We start from the raw sequence: 22609 nt of genomic DNA on the forward strand, positions 1-22609 counted from the left end.
ATTAAAGAAAAATTATGTACTGTTCCAATATTTTTAATTTAACATAATATTATAAATTGTAAATATGTTATCTGTGAATTCTGTGATTACATTTTTTTTTATTTTTTTTTAAAGAGTTTTTATGACCTGGTAACTGAAACTTTTAAGTCAAGTCTTATTTTAATTTATATTCTTATTTTTATGAAAAATTATAATATGGAGTGAAATGAAATGACGACGATTAATTTGAGACATTAATCAACTGTGATGAAATTAAATGATATGAGATGTGATGATATGGGATGAAATATAATCTCAGTAAAATTGTGGTCATTTACTAAGATTTTTTCATTGGACTTTTTGGAGGATCCCGAGAAATCACGTCCAGTAGCTTTGTTTTATTTTCCCACGTTTGTGCACTTTCACAGATATTAAACAGTTAATAAATCACCGTTATTACTAGAGGTCGGACTAGGTAGATCGATTTAAGGTCGTTGACTTCAAACGTAGAGGATAATATGGATATGCCTCCAAAATACCGGAACTTCATATTTATTGTGATATTTGTTCCGGAATTTTGAAATTAGCGTGAATCTGTGTTTAAGGTGAAAAATGTATTAATAATATTAATCTACGCTACCAGTGCTAGCTAATGGTGAAAGAAATTAGTATTTTATTTTATGCAAAAACGCCTTGGAATAGTTACACCGTATTTTGTCCCTTTCTGTTGAATTAGAAATGACGCTTGTCAGTATGAGACAAAACTTAGACAGGGTTTTTGTTATCTCATAAATATAGAAATTTTATCCGATGAGTATTAAACATTTTTTTTCAATTTAAAAAAATAATCATTATGGATAAAATGGCATGTCGATATTATAATATCTTGACGAAAGTATAAAAAATCAATCTACCTACTCCGACCACTGGTAATTACAAATTAAAACCTGAAGAAATATTAAATAGACAAAATAAAACAAATCACACAACTTCACTCCTCGCGTTCCCGCCAAAAAGTCCACTTCACTTCATTCGTTCCCAGTCCACAGAATATACACCTACTACTTGTATGACGTCTACTGCATCTTTGTAAAAATAACACTAATTTAAATGTTCTTCAAGCTTTGACTGTTTCAAGATTTTTTTAGAATACAATCAATATTCAGTCTAACATTCCACTTTGAAACACATCATCATCTTCAAGTGTCTTCCCAATGCTGAGTGTATGTCTCTTCAAATGCATTCCATTCTTTTTGGTCTCTTGCTTTTCACATTCAGTCCTTGCCAGCTATTTTGACCAGGTCGTCGGTCCACCTCATTTGTTCTCTGCCCATGTTCAGTACAGGGCCTTCACGCTAATACTTTTGTGCCCCACCGATTGTCAGTGCTACGGCACATGTGGCCGGCCGACTTCCACTTTCTGCGAGCAATCACTTTGGCTATGTCAGTCACACCAGTTCTTCTGCACATTTCGGTATTGCGCACCCTATCTCGTAGAGAAATGCCCAGAATAGCCCGTTCCATGGTTCTTTGACTGATGACTTGCATTTTGGTCATAGTTTGCTTTGTGAGCGTCCATGTCTCGGCCCCATATACTATAACAGGGAGAACGGGATTGAACGATAGGCAGCGGCTTGGCTTTGCCCCTGGCATTGCTATAGTCCATGGGCAACGATAACCATTCACCATCAGATGGGCCGTATGCTCGTTTGCCTACAAGGGCAATAAAAAAAGACACATTGTTCGAATGTCGACGCTTCATTTTCATAGGTGTATTCCCCTTTAGTACCTCTGTCAGTTTACCGAAAGCAGCGCATTCAAGCTGTGTGCGGTGCTTTATCTCCCGTTCCTGTCTGGTTCTATCGAGACCAGAAATATGAGTATGTATGTATGTATGAATCTCCACTCTCTGTATTTTTAGGCCTCTAACTTGAATGTTTTTTTTTATTGCTTAGATGAGATGCCAGGCTCGTGGCCCACCTGATGTCAAGTGGTTACCGGAACCCATAGACATCTACAACGTAAATGCTGCCACCCACCTTGAGACATGAGTTGTAAGGTCTCACTTTTAACAATACAACGGCTGCCGCGCCCTTCAAACCGAAACGTGTTTACCACTTCACGGCAGAAACAGACAGGGTGGTGGTACCTACCCGTGCGGACTCACAAGACGTCCTACCAGTAAGAATGCTTCTTTACTTGTAGAATAGCATCCTGGTAGACCGATTTGAATGCCTCCACTTAACTCGTGTCGATTAGTGATCTCTGTAGAGAGTATATTACCACCCAGTGCTCGACTGTATCAAAAGCCTTTTCATAATCTACAAAGGCTACTGTCAGGGGACCCCCGTTATGACCTATGCAAGCGTAGTGCTCGCTCACGCGGCCCGCATCAACTTGAAACCTCTTCAAGTCATTCAATCCCATTATTGCAGGATAGCCGTCGGAGCACCATGGTTCCTTAGGAACCTTATTGAACAGCACTTAGGTACCTACCAAGTGGTGTTCAATACGGTTATTTCGAAGGTGCGGTTCCATAGGCTTGGAAAAATGCAATAGTCATGCTATTGCATAAAAATTTCAATACCACCAAACACACTATAGTCGGATTTTTTATTAGACGAAGTCAACTGACGTTTGCTGTGTTGTCAGTTTTTGATGAAATAAAAATAGTGTTGTGACAAAGTGAACGATTGAAAAAACTCCTGAATTAATGAAATTGCCTCGATTGTCTAGTCACTAGGCAATTCGGCACACCAACTATTCACTAGACTCTAGTGAATAGTTGGTGTGCCGAATTGCCGATATCGGGTACGGGGTTCGAATTTTAGGCGTGCTTTGTACATACCAACGAGTTTTCGACGAAATATTATGTTCCTATAGTATCTACCTGTACTGAATACCGAGTGTTTTAAACATTAAGAAAACCATTGCGAGGAAGTTTGTAAGACTGTCCTATTTCCAATACATCATATAGTTGAAATTATAGATGTATAAAATATAACAATTATAGGTATGTAATGAAAATAAAAAAACTGATTGTAGTTACATACTACTAGTAACATATATTGGAGCACTTTAATACAATTTTATTGTAAAATATAAATAATATTCTTTTATAGTTTGAAATTAATGATTAACTCTTCACACTCATTGTTCATTCATGTGATTGAACGAGAACTGAACGCATCACTATTACTTTAAATATAGCAACATTATTTCACAAAGTGACATTAGCTACTGTCAGCTGGCTTCGTCTAATTAAAAATCCGACTATAATTACCGACCGATACCTGAGTCATATTTACAAATTATTTACCAAAGTTATTACTTTGCGCCTTTCTAACAAATTTGGCTCATCACAACCAATAGAACAGGTTAGATTCCGCGGCGTCCTTTCCTCGATCAACCATATCCACACTCTACAAGTTAAGGAAAAATGCACGGAATACAATCGTCCCGACTTTTTTTCCTATCTATACTGATAGCCTTGAGAGGCTATTTCAGATTCTCCTTGACGTGTAGGTGAACTGACGAGGCTCAAACAGGGAGTGTTGTTAATACTGGCCCTAGCAAGAGCAGTGCTTCGCAGAATCTACCGTTGGATCGGAAACGCGACCCACTGAGAATATCCGGCGAGAAACTTAGTGGTCTGTGTCTATGGGTTAAAGGGATAATGGAATCAATAAGTCTTCTGCGTTAGTTTTAATTCCAATGTTAAGTGGGCTCTTAAAATCCTATGGTCACTTTCTGTATGTACTTGCCATGTTTAAGCATCTAAACTCAGTATGTTGTCGATTTGGTTTTTGGTTTTCCCGCCTGGACTCCTCCACGTCCCCAACCTTTGGTCTTTATTCTGGAAGTAAGAACATATTCATAGTACACAATTTGTGCTGTTGAATGTAATTTGAAAGGGTTTGGCTTAGCCTTTATGGCTCCTTTGGTCTAATCCGAATTTTCCTATACTCTTCTTCCTCTTTAAGTTCTACCGAGTTTAGCACTGAAGTCTCCTATTGAAGTCGTGTAATAACGAGAATTCAATGCTAAACTCACTGCAACACTCAGCAAACAGCAATCCTCTTAAAACACATACTTACTTATAGGTAATGAAAGTAGCGAATATTTTGATGGAACATCACCACATGAGCTATTCCATTATTTATTTTAAAGTTCATTATTTATTAATGGCAACCAATGATTACGAAAGGGAAAAAATGTATCATTCTGAGATTTGTTGGTATAGTTTATTTTTGTTGCTGTATACGATAGGCAAAGGCTCACTGCCCTTCTGGTAATAAATGGTTACATGAGCCCAGACATCATAATATGAAGTCTCAATGCATCATGTGAAGACTACCCTTCAAATTACAAAGAAAATTCATTGCAGAAATACATACGACAGTGGTGCATACAACACTACTTTGTTTTATTTTCAGGTTGGGTTTAAGTCTCGGATGATATTCTTAAGGCTACAAAGTAAACTACACTTCTAAACTATCACGATAATATCACAGCCAGATCAGAGAGCTGTTTAGGCGGAGTGCAATGCTCAAAACAGTTCTCAGTTTCTCAATTTATTTATACTTAAAATTACATGTTTTACATTACACTATTTCTTAGCAAAAGTAATCTTCATTGCATGTGTTGGTGTTATTTTGAATCCTTGTAATGCTTCTTTGGCTGCTGCAGATTGCATTTCATTTCCGAATTCAACAAAAGCGATATCATGCCTGTTTGGCACAAGACGAACCTCCTTAAAGCCTGGGAACCTAAAAAATATAATTTATTGATAAATTATAAGTTACTTAAAATTTAAAAAGTATCTTTGTAACTTCAGTAATGAGAATGTGAGAGTTCCAATTCTCTAAAACTGCACACTTTAGAATTTTTGCTTTTATTGTTTTGTGTATTTTATTGTCTTATTTGATGATAAAAATTACTTTTTGAATGAAGTGAATGTGAACTTACTGATTGAACAACATTGATAACATCATCTCTGAAGTTTCATCTGGAAGGTTTGTCAAGAACAGAATTTGGTTGGGAGGTTGTTCCGCATTAACATTGTTTAGGATACCAGCACCAGGGATACCATGCCCAATAAGTCTGCTAGGATCTTTGTTTTTCTTTTTCTTCCCATCATCAGTACCTTTAGGTAGCTTTGGACGTTTAGGTCGTTCTTGAAATGTTCCTTTACTTTTTGCTATTATATCACTATCAATTTTTGAATACTGAATTCTCTGTAAAATAAAGTTTTGTGTAAATCGAACTAGCAAATTGTGCAATTAGATAAATTTATTTTGATCTTGACATTTTTATTTAGAAACATTACCATTGGTTTATCATAGAATGGAAATCCTTGCATGCTCCGCAAAGCAACAGTGGCACTTGAAATTTCCTTGAAAATAACAAATGCTTGACCACGCATTTTTAAGGTTTTCATTGCTACTATATCCAATATTTGACCAAATTGTGAAAATATTGCATAAAGTGACTTCTTTAATTCTTCTTTTTTAATCTTTTCATTGAGATTATTGATATAAATGGTATGGTTGGGTCTTATATCCATTGCTGAAAAAAGTTGATGTTTATGAAATACAAATATTTTAGTATTGCAATTTATTTATGCTTAATTTTTAGCCAAAAAGATGATTTACATTCATTGAGTGGCTTAGTTCATGATGTGTTCTCTAACTTCACAGATATAATTCCATATTGCTGCCTCCAATGAACACTACTCTAACTCAAAATTTTGAAATTTTCGTTTTTCACGCAAATCGCTTCACTATTTTAAAAGTATTACAAATTCATTATTAATGAGGTTTGATGCAAGAGTAAATCAGCTAGTTACACAAAAAAAAATCATAAAATCTTTATTATTGCAGATATATTTATCAACTTTTTTCGTTTAAACTCTCCTCCTGTAAACCTACGAATTTGGAGTTAGAGTAGTGTTAGTTGGAGGCATCGATATGTTAGTACTCTATACATCGACGCTTGAAAGGCAAACATGACTAAGAGACGATGCGTGAACTTTACAGTAGACTAATTTAAAGTTGAAATACCTGAATTCTATTTTAACGAATCTAGGTATAGGATTTAATTATTTTAATAGATATAGAAATATATGTTTTTTGCGCATCGAATATGGTGATTGCCTATAATTTATGTACAAAGCTGTTATTGTCGCTTAGTCACGTTTGCCTTTCAAGCATCAATATGTATTTAATGTATAGTAAGTATCTGTTTATATTTCTAGAGGTGTGAAAACATAACACCAGTTCATTTGGGATGCTCAAGATATGACATTGAGCATTACAGATGTATCAATTCTGTTCACCTAGTCAAAACTCAAAATCGATTCGTAATTTTATATAAACTCTTCTCCATAATATCATCATACTTGAACAATATAGATTTGTAAAGTGGGAATCCAAAGCATTAAAATAGATATTAGAGAATATTTAAAACAATCTGGAGGTAGATGTATACACTGATTTCAAAAAAGTTTTAGAAAAGCCCATCATGGATATGTACTTAACAATATTTTTGAATGGGATTGCAGAAAATTGCGATAGTCTTGATAGATTGCAGATAGGTTCAACGAACATCTGTCACAAAAGTTAGTTGATGGTCATCAGTCAAATATTGTAGTTGGCTACAGTTAACTTTTATTGTGAAGTAGTGAAATTACTGTTTCATCTCATCACCGTTTGTTATTCCTCAATAAATAAAATAAACTTTATAGGTTATAAGTTTTCTTTTGTTACGTTAGTTTTAAACTATCGTGAATAATGTGATAATTAATAAGATGAATAATAGATAAAATTATTAAATGTATTTGTGTTTGTACTTACTCATTTTGATTACAAAACTAAGTTTTGTTTTTTATACGAGAGGCGTGACAAGGAACGAATTCGATTGAACCAATGTGAGTGAAGGCGGAATCAAATTGGATACTGCAAGAATAAAACATACTAAATGTATTACCTTTGGATTAAAATGTTTAGTTAGGCATAAGTAGGTATTGTAAAAGTTTTTACCTTCCAAATTCTTTTTACAGGTCTAGGCAGTTTTCGTTGAAACAGGCGCGTCCCTAGCACAGAACACTATTACTTCTAGCGAAGGTCCCTAGCTAACATTCTAACCATAGATAGTAGTAGTAGTAAGGTTTTTCTCGAAGAGAAAGGCAAAGGAACTAAGCCATACAGCCAATTCTTAAGTTTAATATTTTCATATATAATTTTATGTTTCAAGGCAAAAAAGCCAATTGTTTAGTATTCTTCATTTATAAATATTTTTCAAATCCGTGTAAATGTCTATTCAGATTTTTTTTTTTTTTTTTCCCATTTGTTTCGGTTGAGAGTTGTCGCAATCGTGTTTCTTGGATAATCTGACTATAAAGTCAAAATTTGTGTTCTCCATTATAAGTCTCCGAAAGTAGAGGTAATGTATTCATATACTGCTCTAAAACTTGCAGGGCACTTAAGCAATTCTTGAAGAGAAGGCGGGATGCTATCCTTATAAACCTCTTGCAGTTTATCAATAAATAGGATGCGATGAATATTAAAAGCTGGACATGTGAAAAAAATATGATGTAAAGTTTGTTCTTCATTTAGTGAGCATTTATTACAATTTGGTGATGAAGTTATTTTCATTCGGTAAAGGTGAGCGCTAAATTTGCAATGACCAAATCTCAGTCTACAAATCTGTGTGTAGAACTTCCTTTTACAGAAATATTTGCTCCTAGCGAACCAGGGTTTAATACCGATTTCATTATTTATTTCAGCATACCATTTACCTTTGGTTTCATTCATATGCCTTCTGTTTTCGAGCCAATCTTTATTAATTTGTTGACGAATATCAGGAATTAGGTCTTGCCATGGAATTGAAATATTTTTAATCTGGCCACCCAAGTTATTTATTGATTTTGCAAAATTATCAACTTTTTCATTGCCCACCACTCCACAATAGGAATGGCGATTCTTTCCAAAAAAGATCGATTTTTAAATCGATTCGAATCGTAACCTGATAAATCGATTCATAAAAAAATCGAGGTCTAATAAATCGATTTCTAAAAAATCGATTTTTTTCAAATTTGTATTTACAATTTAAATATAAATCCATTTTATGAAAAACAAAAATGATACCATAATAAACAATCTCTGGGATCTCTTATCAGTAAAATCAGGAATTTATTAGTTCAGGGAATTCGATAATTACAATTATTTTTATTACCATATCAAAATATCAGATCAGATATAAAAGAAGACATTTAATTTCTAAATGTATTTGTTACATTAAAAAGTTAAGAGAGTAGATAACAATAGCTTATAGTTCCCAATGCTTCATATCTAAGTTTTTTAAAAACAACAATTTGTCAAGTCTAATGGGATCCAAGCGGTTCCGCTCATCACTTGCGATGTTGCCGGCAATCGAAAAAAGGCGCTCACAGGGAACAGATGATCCTACGATACTCATATACATCACGGCTATTGAGTGAACATGGTGATAAATAGAGTTTTTTTGTTCTTGCCAATAAAGTATAGGATCATACTTTAGGTGAACAACTGCCTGTGATAAATAGTGTTTAAACTATTCGTTTAAGCCTTGACTTTCCAGTGCAAGTGTATTACATGTAGAGAGTTGCTTTTTGACAAGCAACTTATGAAAATCCCAAATTCCTTTTTCTAAATCAGTCCCTTCTATTGCGTCGAATTCTTCACTATTATTTTGTGGAAGTTATTGCTGTGATTGAATATCTAAAATTGAAGTATTTATTCTATTTATTGCTCGAGAACAGGCTACATGGTCAGTAAAATGAATTTTTATTCCGTAACAAACACTACATAGAAATAAATATTTATTTCCCTAATGACAGTATGTATATTACAACAATCAGCCAATCAAGGCATATATATAAACAAATGAATGAATAATAACAAGACAAAACAATGACGCAATATCAATCAACAAAGTCAAAGATTACCAACGTAACTTTTTTTTACTAAAGAGAAGCGACGAAAACTAAACATACCGCCATCTCGCGAGTTTTTAAGTAATTAAACATTTAACTGGCAATGCCGTAATATTTTGAGTACATTCAGCTAATTCTAAATTTTTTTTTTTTTTTACCAAAACAGAAAAAGTCGAAAGTCGATTTTCAAGGGTAAAATATCGATTCACTGAATCGATTCAGTACGACATATCGATTTAAAAAATCGATTTATTTGGTCCGAGAAATCGATTCTTCGATTAATCGATTTGAGATCGACATCCCTACTCCACAATGTGCTGGAGTCCATGTGAATTCAACAGTGATATTTTGGTTACGCAAATCCGTCCAAAGTTTTTTAATGTGATAGATGACATGGTTTATTCTATTGCTAAAGCAATTATTTTGAAGGTTGAAAAGAACTGACATACTGTCACTGACGATAAGCCACTTATTCTGTTTTCTGGCACATATGTCTTCTTTTATATATTTCAAGGCATGCAATATAGCAAGTGCTTCTGCTGTGAAAATGCTGGATGAAGGTGGTAAACCAAATCCATATCCAACCTTAATATTGTTGTGATAATAGGCTAGTGATACTCCTTGATCTGATTTTGAGGCGTCAGTATAAATACAGTGAAAATCGGGCCATTCGGTTATGTGTTGATCAAAGTCTTCTTTAGATTTAAGGTCATTATTTATAGATATACGCATAGCACAGAATTTACTCTCAAATGTATCTTCATAACAAGCCCATTTATCAACTGCTTTGTAAATGTTATATTGCTCAACAAACGCCATAAAATTCGAGAAGTGAAGAAGAATGAAAGGGTATTTTGGGGAATTAATGGAAGAAGGAATAGTTTGGGAATGCTGAAGTTTTCGCAATAGTGCATGATGTGAAATAGCAAAGAGCTTAAGAAGAAATTTAAATTTTAAAAATTTGAATCTTAGATGTAATGGTGGGACGTTACATTCTACTTGCATAGATATTATTGGTGTGGTTTTCATGGCACCAGTTATTAATCGCAAACTGTTGTTTTGGATAATTTCAAGCTTTTTAATAAGAATGGAATTTGATGCGTAACAAAAATAGCTGTACTCAAAATGAGATCGGACTATAGATTTGTGCAACATAAGTAAAATTTTAGGGTCAGCACCCCATGATGTCCTTGCAAGAGGCTTAAGAATATTGAAGGCTTTAGAAGCTCTGTCTGACAAGTCATAAACATGCTTATTCCAAGATAAATTCTTGGTAAATATTACACCAAGAAATTTAAATTCATCAACCATAGGGATTAAGTTATCATTATAATATAAGTTAGCACATAAATTTCTAGATCTACTAAAAACCACTACTTTCGATTTACTCAAACTTATATCCAATTTTAAGTAATTAAAGTAAACTTTTAATTTTTTTAAAGCTGTGTTTAATTTGTTTTCTGCTATTACCATGTTAGATTCTGAGCAGTACACAGCTAAATCATCAGCATATTGTAAGTTTGTGACTTCTGGACCAAGAACAATATTTAATTTATGAATATACAGAATAAACAATAATGGACTAAGTATTCCACCTTGACAAACTCCCAAATAAGAGGGTTTTGGACCGTATAAATTATTATTAAATTTAACATATACTTGTCGGCCATGTAAAAAATAAAAAATCCAAGCAATTATTTTAACAGGTATGCCAAGAGTCAATAGCTCTCTAGTGAGAACTTTATGGTCAACATTATTAAATGCTCCAACAATATCAAGAAAAACACAGACAAGGAATCTGTTATATGCAAATGCACTATGAATATCTAAGTAAAGATTATTCATACTTTCAGCAGCAGAAAAACCTCTACGGAAACCAAATTGATTTGAAGGTAATAATTTATTTGATTCTATATAGAACTCTAATCTTTGTTTTAACATTTGCTCAAAAAGTTTACCAAAACAAGATGTCAGAGCTATAGGTCGGTATGAATTGTGATTTGTGTTATCTTTGCCTGGTTTTAATATTGGTACAAGGCAATCAATTTTCCACTCCGGTGGGATCAGAGATGCATTCCAAAGTAGGTTTAATATGAGAATTAACATTTTTTTCACGTCAACTGAGAGATTCTTTAGCATTTTGTATGAAATATTATCCAAACCAAAGGCCGTATCGCGTCTAGAGTTGAGAGCACTATGTAGTTCAGGTAAAGTAAAACTTTTAGTAAGAAATTCATTGTGTGTATGTGTGTTTGATACATGGATATTGAAATTGACCTGTGACTGGGGGTTTGATGAAAATTTATTTAAAAAATCTTGTATCCAACTGCTATTTGTAAAGCTTTTATTATTATTGTTGTGATAGGTTTTGTTAAATTTTCTTATTGTTTTCCAGATGGTCGATAATGGCGTTTGTCTGTTGAGTAACTCACAAAAAGCTGTCCAAGAAGCTTCTCTTTCTTTATTAAGTGAAAGTTTTTTAAGTGCTTGTTGTTTTTTAAATGAGATATAGTTTTCCATAGAAGGATCTGATTTGAATTGCAAATAAACCTTGCGACACTGTTCTATGGCAGCAGTACAGGTCTGATTCCACCAAGGTAGACATAGCCTTTTTTTGTGATTTGTGTTGTGTGATAAGGTTATGTTTTTTGGTTTCGTGTTAGCATCATTGACACTTTCCAATAAAATATTACAAAAAATGGTGTATGAAAGAATGGGATCGGAAAAATCGAAAGTGTGATCTAAAATTTTGGAGTCAACAATTTGTTTATACTTGAACCAGTCAACATTTACGTAGCTTGGTTTGGAAAAATTACCCTGACTTGCTTTGTTATTTGTATTTTCAGAATAGCTGAACAAGATGCTAGTGACAGTTGGCAAGTGATAGCTGCCCATTGGATCATTGTGAACAGACCAGTTGCAACGAAGTGATAGTGATGATGAAACAATTGTGAGATCTAATGCATTGGGACGCCATTTGTGGGAACCCACAGTGGTGGCTTGTCCATCATTGAGTATACAAAGATCACTATCTTCAATAATACTATGTAGTGTTGTACCACGACCATTATTCGAAGTGCAACCCCACATTGTATGATGAGCATTAAAATCACCTGCCAATAGCAAGGGCTTTGGAAGAGAATCAATCAAATTATTGATATGTGTATAAGTAAAATTTTGCGAGGCAGCTGAAGTAGGACTATAGAAGCTAACAATAGAGATTTCTTCATTGTTGAACTGTAATCTAATAGCTATGTTCTGCAAAGAATCATCATGTAATGTATTTAATCTAATATAGTTTAAATTATTTTTTATAAGTATAGCAACACCATTATGGTTGCTACCAATATCTAATCTTTCTATTTTGTAACCTTTGATATTAAATTTTTTTTCGGGTTTTAACCATGTTTCAGAAATTAAAGCAATATGTATATCATTATTGTAAAGGAAATATGTAAAAGCATGTTTATTACTAGATAGACTTTGAGCATTCCACTGAATTATATTCAAGTGGTCCATAAAAAAATTAAGTGGTTTTAAGTTTATTTCTGTTTTTGTTTGTACTGAAAGTATCTAATAGAATGCTTTTGATGCCTGCAGAAGTAACAGGCGTTTCGTCAGACTTGTTGAGAGATATTATTTTGATAATAGAAGAAATAAGTAAGTTTACAAAGTCATCGCACTGTAGGAGGTTTTTTATATTATCAGTTGGTTTAGACTTGTTTAATGTTGGAAAAGACTTCTCATTGAATAAATCGGCGTATGCAACTTTTTGGTATTTAGTTCTATTTTCTTCAATTTTTTTTTTCTTAATAGGGCAATCTGAAGAAATTGCTATGTGATTGCCACTGCAGTGAACACAAATGGCTTCCTTGGGATCTTTAGGGCAGTCTCTGTATAGGTGTTCTTCACCGCAGATGGTGCATTTTTGCGAATTCTTACAAAATTTGCCGATATGACCGTAGCGTAGACAACGCAGGCATTGGCTAACTGGTGGAATGTATAGGCTTACCTCGAAGTACCATGAATCTATATCAACACTGTCTGGTAATGTAGGGCAGGCGAAAGTTAAGGCAACTGTTTGGGTGGGCAGCAAACACGATTTGCCGTCCTCATCGCGGCCTCGACGCATAAGTCGACGCACGGAAACTACATCTCTGGAACTTGATAATCCATTATATATGTTTTTGTTCGACATATAAGTGGGAACATTTCGAATTACACCAGTAGTTTCAGTGAGTAAAGCGGGAATTGATGCTTTTAGGTGCAGGTCCTTTAATGTTTTGGTATTATATAGGGCGCTATTAGCTAACCCTGGCCGCTCGAATATAGCTCCGATTTTGTATTTGTTTATTCTCTTAAATCTTTTTATGCCCTTGTTGCCTCGTTTCAATGAAGCGCCAAGGGACATGAGGTCTCTGTCGCCTATTGGCCTGGTTTCGGAACTTTCATATATTACAATATATTCAAAATTACCGCCATCTTCTGGATACTGACGGCAGTAATTTTCCGATTTATAAATGGTATACTTATCAGTTTCAGCAGTATCGGTCGAAGTATCTGAGTCGTCGACACTTGCCACATCTTGATGTAGATCGTCGGCTTTGCGCTTTTTGCGCTTGCCCCTCATGTTGAAGCTCACCTATAAATAGTGAGATTATATGCCTGGTTACAAATTCCTGGTAAAAACAACTTGTGAAAATTTTCTTTCAAAAAATTCCGCCTAATAGGTTTGACTTCCCGCCAAAAAGTGCTAACCATAGATATATTTTTTTTGGTACAATTTTTCCTTGTTAGGAAAGGCAAGGGGATCTAAGCCCATACTGCCTTGTCTGCTCTATATATTCTCTGAAATAATTTTTCAAAAAAGCCGAAGCCAGGTCTTATATGATATATATTAATATATCCTGAAATAAAAATGTCATTAAGGCCGAAGCCAAGTCCTTTATAATTTCTTCCTGAAATAAAAATTTCAATAAGGCCGAAGCCAAGTCTTATATATTTTCCAATCCTTGTAAAATGGCAAATTCGAGTTTTACTGTCAAATCCAAGTTCAAGACTTTTTTAAATCTTAGCTAGAATAAAAAAATTAATAAATAAATTATCATAATGTTATGGACGGAGCCATAACTTCGTCAAATCCTTGTAATCCCATTTTTAGATATCTCCAACTGTTGAATCTATAAATTCAAAAATTGGCTTAAAACTTTCTTGATTTCTTAATAATAGCTGAAGAGTACGCGGGATGTCCTCAGCGTTTCCATATATACACAGCAGACGGTCAATAAACACTAATCTATCCAGTGAAAAAGCAGAACAACTAAAGAAAATGTGATCAAGGGACTGTATATCGTTATTGCAGTAATTACAAACTGGAGAAGACAAAACATTGATTCGAAACAAATGAGCATTGAAGCGGCAATGACCTAATCTCAAGCGACAGATGGTCTAACCATAGATATTCTTTTCATATATAAATTTTTTCTCGTTTACCAACCATCTGCTAGAAGAAACGTACCCCAAACATTCAAATCTTTTCAATGCCAAAACGGTGTCTATTATTAGAAAAATGAAATCAACAGAATTTTCTAGCGGAAACGCGAAGAACGATGTTGTGTGAATTGTTTTATTTGTTAATTTATTATTTGTCCAGGTTGATTGTTAAACTTGAAGAAGCACTAACTAAACTACGCTACTATAGAAAATGCCCCATCTGGTGTGCACTTTTTCTTCTTTTCCTAGCGTTTTCCCGGTCTAGTGTCAGGGTTCGCTTTCCTACTTAAACTTCTCCACTTTGGTCGGCCTTGGACATCCTTCTGGGCGAGGTTATTCTCCTCCAATCTGCTTTTGCCACATCCAACCAGCATTTCTTGGGCCTACCGCGGGATCTTGAACCTGGTACATAGAAGTTGAGGTATCTATTTCCGACGTAGTCTGGGGTCCTATGGTTTATATGGCCGTACTATCGTAGATGAATTTCGTGCAGCTCATCTGCTACGTTATGAACTCCAACGCTGCCGTTGATGTAGTCGTTAGGAATGTGATCTAGTCGTGTAACGCCACACATCAACCGCAGCAGCTTCATTACAGTAACGTGCAGTTTCGAAACATGTCTTACGAAGGCCGGCCATGATTCGCTGCCATAGAATAGGACTGGTCGAATGATGTACTTGTACACGAAGCCTTTTAGCTTTACCGGAACCCTGCGGTTGCACAGGACGCTCGTTACTCGAACTCGTGAAACACAAACTCTAAGTACTTGAATTTACTTGTCTTTACGACAAGTTCGTCATCTATCTTTATCGTTCCGTCGGTTCCGTCGTCTAGTTAGTCTAGTAGTACACTGAACAAAAAAGTACTCAGAGCCGAGCCTTGGTGTATACCCACAGAGATTGGGAATGGGCTAGTATTTTAGCATTGAGAGCTAGAGTTTGTGAGAACGTTAAAGTATTGTAGCACTGTTTTTAATTAAATTAAAATAATCAAAGATCTACATTTACTGTCTACCTGTACCGAGAGTCTTCCAATACTTATCAAGTATCTATGGTATATAGGCTGTATGGGCTTAGATCCCCTTGCCTTTCCAAATAAGGAAAATTTGTACAAAAAAAAATATCTAAGGTATTATCTATGGAGAGTAGGTATTATTTATGGAGTTTTATGACCTGGTAACTAAGATCTTTAAGTCAAGTAAATGAAAATGATTAATTTGGGAGATTAATCAACTGGAATGAAATTAAATGAAACGAGATGATATGGGATGAAATATAATCTCAGTAAAATAGTGGTCATTTACTGAGATTTTTTCAGCGGACTTTTTGGAGGATCCCGAGAAGTTACGTCCAGCGGCTTTATTTCATTTTCCCACCCTTGTGCACTTTTGCAGATATTAAACAGTTAATAAACCACCGTTATTCCACATTTAAACCTGAAGAAACACTAAATATACAAAATAAAACAAATCACACAACTTCACTCCTAGCGTTCCCGCCAAAACGTCGAGTAGGTATTTTACCAAGTCATAGATAATAAATAAACCAAGTGATTCTCTGTAAAAAATTTGCATAATTTCAAAATTTTCACTTTCATTATCGTACCGTACCGTACATTAAATAACAAAGTTATTACAATATCTAAGTAATACATACATGTTCAATATCGTACAACTCAAAACCCTTAACATAGATTTTTCACTAATTAATAAAATTCAGTATGTTTCAAAGAGTAAAGTAAAGTTAACAAAAACCACAAAAAAAGAAGTGCAATACGGTGCGGTATCATTGATGAGACTGAACTTTAATAAATTCTGATTCAGTTTATTGTATAACAACCAAAACATAACACACGATAATAGTATTAATGAATAAATTTTCTAATCATGCATGAAAATATCATGAGCGATATCGAAACAACGACGCCGGATCGATGGATTGAGAATGAAAAAATAATGAAGAGCAAGTTGATGAAATTACCAAATTGGTACCAGGTACGGAATTTATCATAAAACAGAAATCATTTTTGTAAAATTTATTAACTTGTCCTTTATTTGACCTTACAGATCCCACTAATTAATTCAAATGCTTCACATAATTTAACAGACGGAAACTTAGTGCGGTTCAGAGGCATGATCCAAGACATGCACAACCCTGAATTTTACTTTGAGAAATTTGAAGTATTTAACACAACAACAAATGAAGTAAAGGTTAAAAGTGGAAAATACAGAGATACTGCACATGTTTTGGTAAGGACCGAACATTAAGAAGTCTGCAAAAAAATATACACCGCGAATATTCCCTGTCATTGTTTCCGAAAATCCGAATACTTGGATACAGGAAGAAAGAGAATGAAACCACAAAAATTGTTAATTATAATGATTTTTTTAAATTTACTACTGAAATGCTGCCCATTCAAATTAACTTTTTCACTTGTTGAATATGTACGGTCAAAGTCACAACTTTCTCCTAGAGCAAGAGCCTCTTCGCAACAGACATATGCATGATAGACTATCACCATGAATTATTGGCATCTCTAAAGCTAGTTTCAGGATCAGTTAAAATAATCAATTTAATTATTTAAATATCTACCACTAATTCCAAAATAAGCCACACTTCTCAGAGGAACTGATGAAACAAGATAGTTGCTGATTGACAATACAATGTCAGGAGCTTACACCTCATTCCCATTTAGTGCTAAAAAGTATTATTAACTTTTAACTAACTATTAACTAAGTTATTAAGTTTGTAATATTTCTAATATTAACTTCCTGGAAGAACTGAGATAGTGCTTGTAAGATCCTTTTTATGTAAAGCATTAAAAATAAAACCAAAATGGAAGAATTACTAAGATCAAAGCTGTTCATGCAACCATATGCTTAATATACCTAAATGCTTAAGATATAGCTAAGTGTGCGTATAAAAAATATTAAAAATAAACGTTGACTAAAATCACTATATAAATTGTGTGCATGTACTTTTAAACAAAAATATAACATGTTGATATTTCTGTTAATGTTTGACAAACATTATGTTATGATATGAAATGAAATCTATTAATTGGGCTTCATGTGCATTTACAAGAAAATCTTCCTTTCCCCTCTTATAAAGGGCAGAATTTATTTACAACATTCATTATTATAGTAAATTAAATCAATATAAAATGTTTCAGGAAAATGAGAAAATTAACTATTCTGAGAACCTAATCAGTGGTCAGCGACAGACTTTAGTTGTTGTGTCTATACCTGGGTTAAATGACTGGGTCCAACAACTAGAAGATAAACAAAACTATTTGAAACATTTAGAAGAACCACCAAATACTTCCAAAAGGCTTCACCCAAGTACAAAGTTAAAAAGAAGCTACGATGATACAGAAGATAATTTGGATGAAATGGAAGTTGATAATGAAGCTGTGAATAAGGAAATGAAGATTTTAGATCACAAAGATAATACACCTGATGTGGTTTCAAGAGAACATTTGTTAAATTATCCTCTACCTGATGTACCTAGCAAATCTTGCATTGTTAAGGTATAAGAAAATCCAATAATATTGTTTCCATCCACATAGCAGTAGTAGTTAATAAATGAAAAGCTTTGGTTATGAAACTAAATAATAAATTGTTTTCAGATTTACAGTGACAATGAAAATCTCAAGCTCAATGACATGATAGAAGTCATTGGATTTCTTTCTGTAGATCCATCCCTATCAGGCGAATTCAAGGAAGATAAGGATTCTATGATAGAGCTCCAGATTGAGAGTAGTGTCGAAATTATAACTCATAATCCTCCACCAAGCTTAGTACCACGATTGCATGCTGTTCATGTACAAAAATTGGAACATTGCAATCCATTACTTTCAAATAGTGTTGATCAAGGTATCTAGCTAATTGAATTGCATATTTTTTTTGCTCGTACAAAATCACTGTCTACTTTGTGTTAAGTGGTTACTGGAGCTCATGGACTACAATGTGATTGCTAACACTCAGCCTTATTTGTATTTTGTTGTAGCTGTCACACCCTTCAACCTTGATGTCATTACTACTTTTTGGTAGACAATAATCAAAATGGTTATCACCATCCATATCAATGCAGTCTTGAAAAACCTAGTAATCTACCATTAGTACTAATAAAATTTATCTAAAGTTTAGAATATGAATGGAAGTATCCGACCAGCCATAGTATCTATCACACCCAAAAAGTAAAAACTCATAGCCATAAATCGACTGCTCCTACATACAAAGGGTCATGTCAAAAATGATGGCTTACAGGAGAGCGTTTTAAAGTTTCAATCTCATGTGTAATTGACTTAACATAAAAGTGACTTCTATCTTTCAGTATTGATTTCAAGTATTCAATTTAGGCAAGATATATTAATTATTTATAACATCCTCGACTTTCCCAGATAAGTAGCTAACTACTTATCCGGGAAAGTCGTCAATATATTTTTGAGTAAAATTAACTATGAAATAATAATAATAATAATATAACAATAATTTTTAAAACCATATAAAAGTTCATCGTGAAGTTGTGGTGGCCTAAAGGATAAGACGTCCGGTGCATTCATATCTAGCGATGCAACGGTGTTCGAATTCCGCGGGCGGGTACCAATTTTTCTAATGAAATATGTACTTAACAAATGTTCACGATTGACTTCCACGGTGAAGGAATAACATCGTGTAATAAAAATCAAAACCCACAAAATTATAATTTGCGTAATTACTGGTGGTAGGACCTCTTGTGAGTCCGCGCGGGTAGGTACCACCGCCCTGCTTATTTCTGCCGTGAAACAGTAATGCATTTCGGTTTGAAGGGTGGGGCAGCCCTTTGTAACTATACTTGAGACCTTAGAACTTATATCTCAAGGTGGGTGGCGCATTTGCGTTGTGGATGTCTATGGGCTCCAGTAACCACTTAGCACTAGGTGGGCTGTGAGCTCGTCCACCCATCTAAGCAATAAAAAAAATTAGAAAATGTAAAGATGACTGTATCTACATCACTATTTTTATTTATAAAAGTTGTTGTCTTATACTTTTATTTATCATTTGAAATATTACTTTTATAAGTAATATATAATAAAAAAAAAATATATGGTAATATGCGTATTGACAAATAGAAAATGATTATGAAATAATAATAAAACGTGGTTTTGTACATTACTCGTTATAAGTAGGGACCGTCAAAATGGTTGTTTAGCTCATCAAATTGATATTGGGTTCTGTTAAGGTTATTATTTATTAATAGTGTTCGCTTCAAGATTTAGATTAATGTATGATAAATGTATAAAACATTACATTCTCTATTTTGATTTGCAATAGTTTTTATAATAATAAAACAAAAATCGTTTCACAAAAAGGGAATACTTAGTTGTTATATCTTTCTCTTATAGTACTTAATTGTTATATCTTTCTCTTTTTATACATAGTTATAAATAGTTTCAATCCAATGAAATAATTTATTAAAAATTTTTAGGTGTGATTTTAAGTGAGGCAAACGCAGCAAGGGAGCATTTATTGAAAGCCTTGACGGAACTCTTACTGGGAGATCAATTAGCTGCTGAATATTTGATATGTCATCTTATTGCTTGTGTGTAAGTTTCAAGTACAAAATGATACCATTTCAATGATGCGAAATAATAAATTACGTTCTTAAAATATTACGTACCCCATACACTTAGTTGTATAAACTTGTTCAAACAAATTTTCCTTCAATATATTTTTGAGTAAAATTCAATATTTGGTATTTTAGTAAAATAATGGACTAATTTATTAAATAACTTTTAAATTTCCAAAAACTTTTAATTCTTAAAAGAAAATAAAGATCAAAATGTATTGTATTTCTTTTAAAACTCTAAAAGCAATTTATCATTCGGTCCATTCTTGTTTGACAGCTATCTTCGTCAAGATACTATGAACTTGGGACAGTTCTGTTTGAACCTATCAAATTTGCCAACACAGAAATATCCAAATTATGCACAACAGCTATATGATATTATCAAGCAATTTGTCACCAAAAGCTACTATTTACCACTTACCATTGAAAATATGAATACATTGACATTATTGCCTAAGTAAGTATTTTTAAAAAATGATTTTAAATTTTTTTATGATGAAATTTTTTTCGATATGTCAATTGAAAGCAACAAATAATCATTTCATATTTAAATTGTTAAAAAATTACATTACGAAAGATAATAAAATTAAGGAATTTATCAGCACTCCTTACAGTTGATACCATTGTATACATTGTAAATGAAGCATACAAGTGATATGACAAAACTCTAATTAGTAGTAATATTAATAAAACTCACAGGAAAGACTATGAATGTAATCGTCTAGCTAGTGGAGTACTACAGCTCAGTAAAGATACGCATCTAATTTTGGATGAAACCAAGATGGAACAAGGTCGGCTCGATGCGACCGGCGTCAACAATATAGCTGCTCTCGGTAAAATGATTATGACACAGAAAGTTGAATATGATTTCAAATATTATAAAATGGAATTTGATTCAGATATCTCTGTGCTGGTATTGTCTGAAGGAAAGTCATTGTTGCCAGTGAGTACATAATTGACATTTTTAGAATTAACAATGCCCTGTGCAAGTTGTAAACAATAATTAATAATTATAGTAAGCAAAAATGTTTATTGTTTTAGTAAGCTCATCTTTTGTGAACTAACTAACTAAGCAGACTAATCAAGAAAACAAGTCTACTTGAATCTGAATTTTAGTTAAATTAAATTGCTTATCAATAACAAATCTAAAAATATTTGAGTGTTGTGTGTTATACTCTAAATAAAATTAGAATAATTTTTGTTGCAGAGTGATTACCATGTTCCATTGAAACCAGAAGAATCTTCACTAGAAATATTTGATGCCATAGTTGAAGCAGCCACATACTACTTAACGGAGGACTTGATGAATATGATCAGGGCGTATCTAACCAACCTGAAACTTGTGAAATATTCTATAACTGAAGACTTGCAGGTAATTGATTCATGCTTAGTTCGATTAATTCTTGAATATGGCTATGAGGAATTAGCTGGGATCCCGCTGTCAATACTACAACCAGATGCACAAATTACTATCAAAAGCGTTCGGCCGACAGTATCCAGGACGATAGTCGATTAGTCCACGTCGGCCGTCACGATACGGCATCCCGTCAGGCTGCCCCAGACAGTACCGTTTATGTCCTAGAATACCCCACTGCAACAGAACCCGGCTAGTTCTGGGACGAATAGCGATTCAACACTACCCGGTAGTAACATAGCAGTTTGGTACAACTGCAATACTGCAATTCCGTGGAACTGCTGTCATTAAGCATGCCGAGCGGCCTCAGAGCATAACTGATACTACCAATGCATTTTTTGTTTGTTTTATGTTTTACAGTTTGTAGAAAATGATTTCATAGATATGAGAAGTAAATCAAGCAGTGATAATCCCGTAACGGCAGACGATTTACATAGATTACTGGTGTTGGCGCGCCTGGTCAGTTTATCGCGCGGCCACGATACTCTAAGTAAAGAATGCTGGGACATCACAAAGGCAATGGAAACTGAAAGATTACATCGAGTGAAGAATAGAGTTGCCTCTACTGTATAAGAATAAGAATAAATGATTTTAAAGGTTTTGAACATGATTAAAAACACTTTTACATTTGAACCTATACTTAATTTAAATTGTTTTTAATCATGATTTAATAAAATTCTTACATTTTTTCGTTTTTTTTTATGACATTCTAATATGGTCAATATGCCGTTGTACATCGTGTTTAGCGTTATAAACTAATTTAGCCTATTTAATTTTATCCTATTTTTCACTTATATCATGTATTTCCAAAGTATGCTGTCGGTTGTAGTCTTCACAAAAATAATTGGTCACTATGAGCGAAGCGGATTATAATTTTGAATAACGGCTTTTTTAGATCAAGTTAGTGTCTTTCTCCTGTGTGCTTAGTGCGAGTTTTTTAACGTTCTCGATAGCGTAAAAGTTAACCCAATTTTGTATGTAGTTGGAACAGCGCCCCTAGCGGCAAACGTAGGCAAACGCCCCATTCCATGCAAATATGAGCTAACTTTTACGCTATCGAAAACGTTAAAAACTCGCACTAAGCACACTGATCCCGTCCGTTTATTACTCAACTTTTTGGCATAATGTAACCCGATAGCA

The 22609-nt window shown here is 33.8% G+C and overlaps 3 protein-coding genes and 1 long non-coding RNA gene across 9 annotated transcripts; 2 read left to right on the forward strand and 2 right to left on the reverse strand.

Annotated features, from left to right (window-relative positions):
- Positions 1 to 12: 12 nt before the first annotated feature.
- Positions 13 to 7176, reverse strand: SNF (U1 small nuclear ribonucleoprotein A). Of its 4 annotated transcripts, XR_009974146.1 has the most exons (7): positions 7020 to 7176; positions 6834 to 6935; positions 5309 to 5547; positions 4948 to 5216; positions 4588 to 4748; positions 3744 to 3835; positions 13 to 1574 (listed from the first exon to the last, which is right to left on the reverse strand). XR_009974146.1 is itself a non-coding variant. In XM_062670837.1 (6 exons), exons 2-5 carry the CDS (start codon positions 6835 to 6837, stop codon positions 4589 to 4591), a joined length of 672 nt encoding a protein of 223 aa, XP_062526821.1. In that variant the 5' UTR covers positions 6838 to 6935; positions 7020 to 7176; the 3' UTR covers positions 3019 to 3835; position 4588.
- A 1934-nt stretch (positions 7177 to 9110) lies between these two features.
- On the forward strand, positions 9111 to 12731 carry LOC134199725 (uncharacterized). Of its 2 annotated transcripts, XR_009974336.1 has the most exons (4): positions 9111 to 9513; positions 10660 to 10845; positions 11349 to 11550; positions 11800 to 12731. It is a non-coding gene; the product is annotated as an uncharacterized LOC134199725 (long non-coding RNA). The 2 variants fall into 2 exon arrangements; XR_009974335.1 differs by having other exon boundaries at positions 9116 to 9513; positions 11349 to 12731.
- Positions 11675 to 15948, reverse strand: LOC134199722 (uncharacterized). The gene is made up of 2 exons (XM_062671232.1): positions 15619 to 15948; positions 11675 to 13801 (listed from the first exon to the last, which is right to left on the reverse strand). The coding sequence occupies exon 2, from the start codon at positions 13581 to 13583 to the stop codon at positions 12480 to 12482; it is 1104 nt and encodes a 367-aa protein (XP_062527216.1). The 5' UTR covers positions 13584 to 13801; positions 15619 to 15948; the 3' UTR covers positions 11675 to 12479.
- A 26-nt stretch (positions 15949 to 15974) lies between these two features.
- Positions 15975 to 22157, forward strand: LOC100286771 (uncharacterized). 2 transcript variants are annotated; one of them, XM_012696088.4, is made up of 9 exons: positions 15975 to 16439; positions 16512 to 16694; positions 17618 to 17974; positions 18074 to 18320; positions 19915 to 20032; positions 20333 to 20512; positions 20755 to 20998; positions 21263 to 21427; positions 21830 to 22157. In XM_012696088.4, the coding sequence occupies exons 1-9, from the start codon at positions 16332 to 16334 to the stop codon at positions 22040 to 22042; spliced, it is 1815 nt and encodes a 604-aa protein (XP_012551542.1). In that variant the 5' UTR covers positions 15975 to 16331; the 3' UTR covers positions 22043 to 22157.
- Positions 22158 to 22609: the final 452 nt, after the last annotated feature.

The sequence above is a fragment of the Bombyx mori genome, chromosome 11 (assembly GCF_030269925.1).
Source record: "Bombyx mori chromosome 11, ASM3026992v2".
NCBI classification, from domain to species: Eukaryota; Metazoa; Arthropoda; class Insecta; order Lepidoptera; family Bombycidae; genus Bombyx; species Bombyx mori.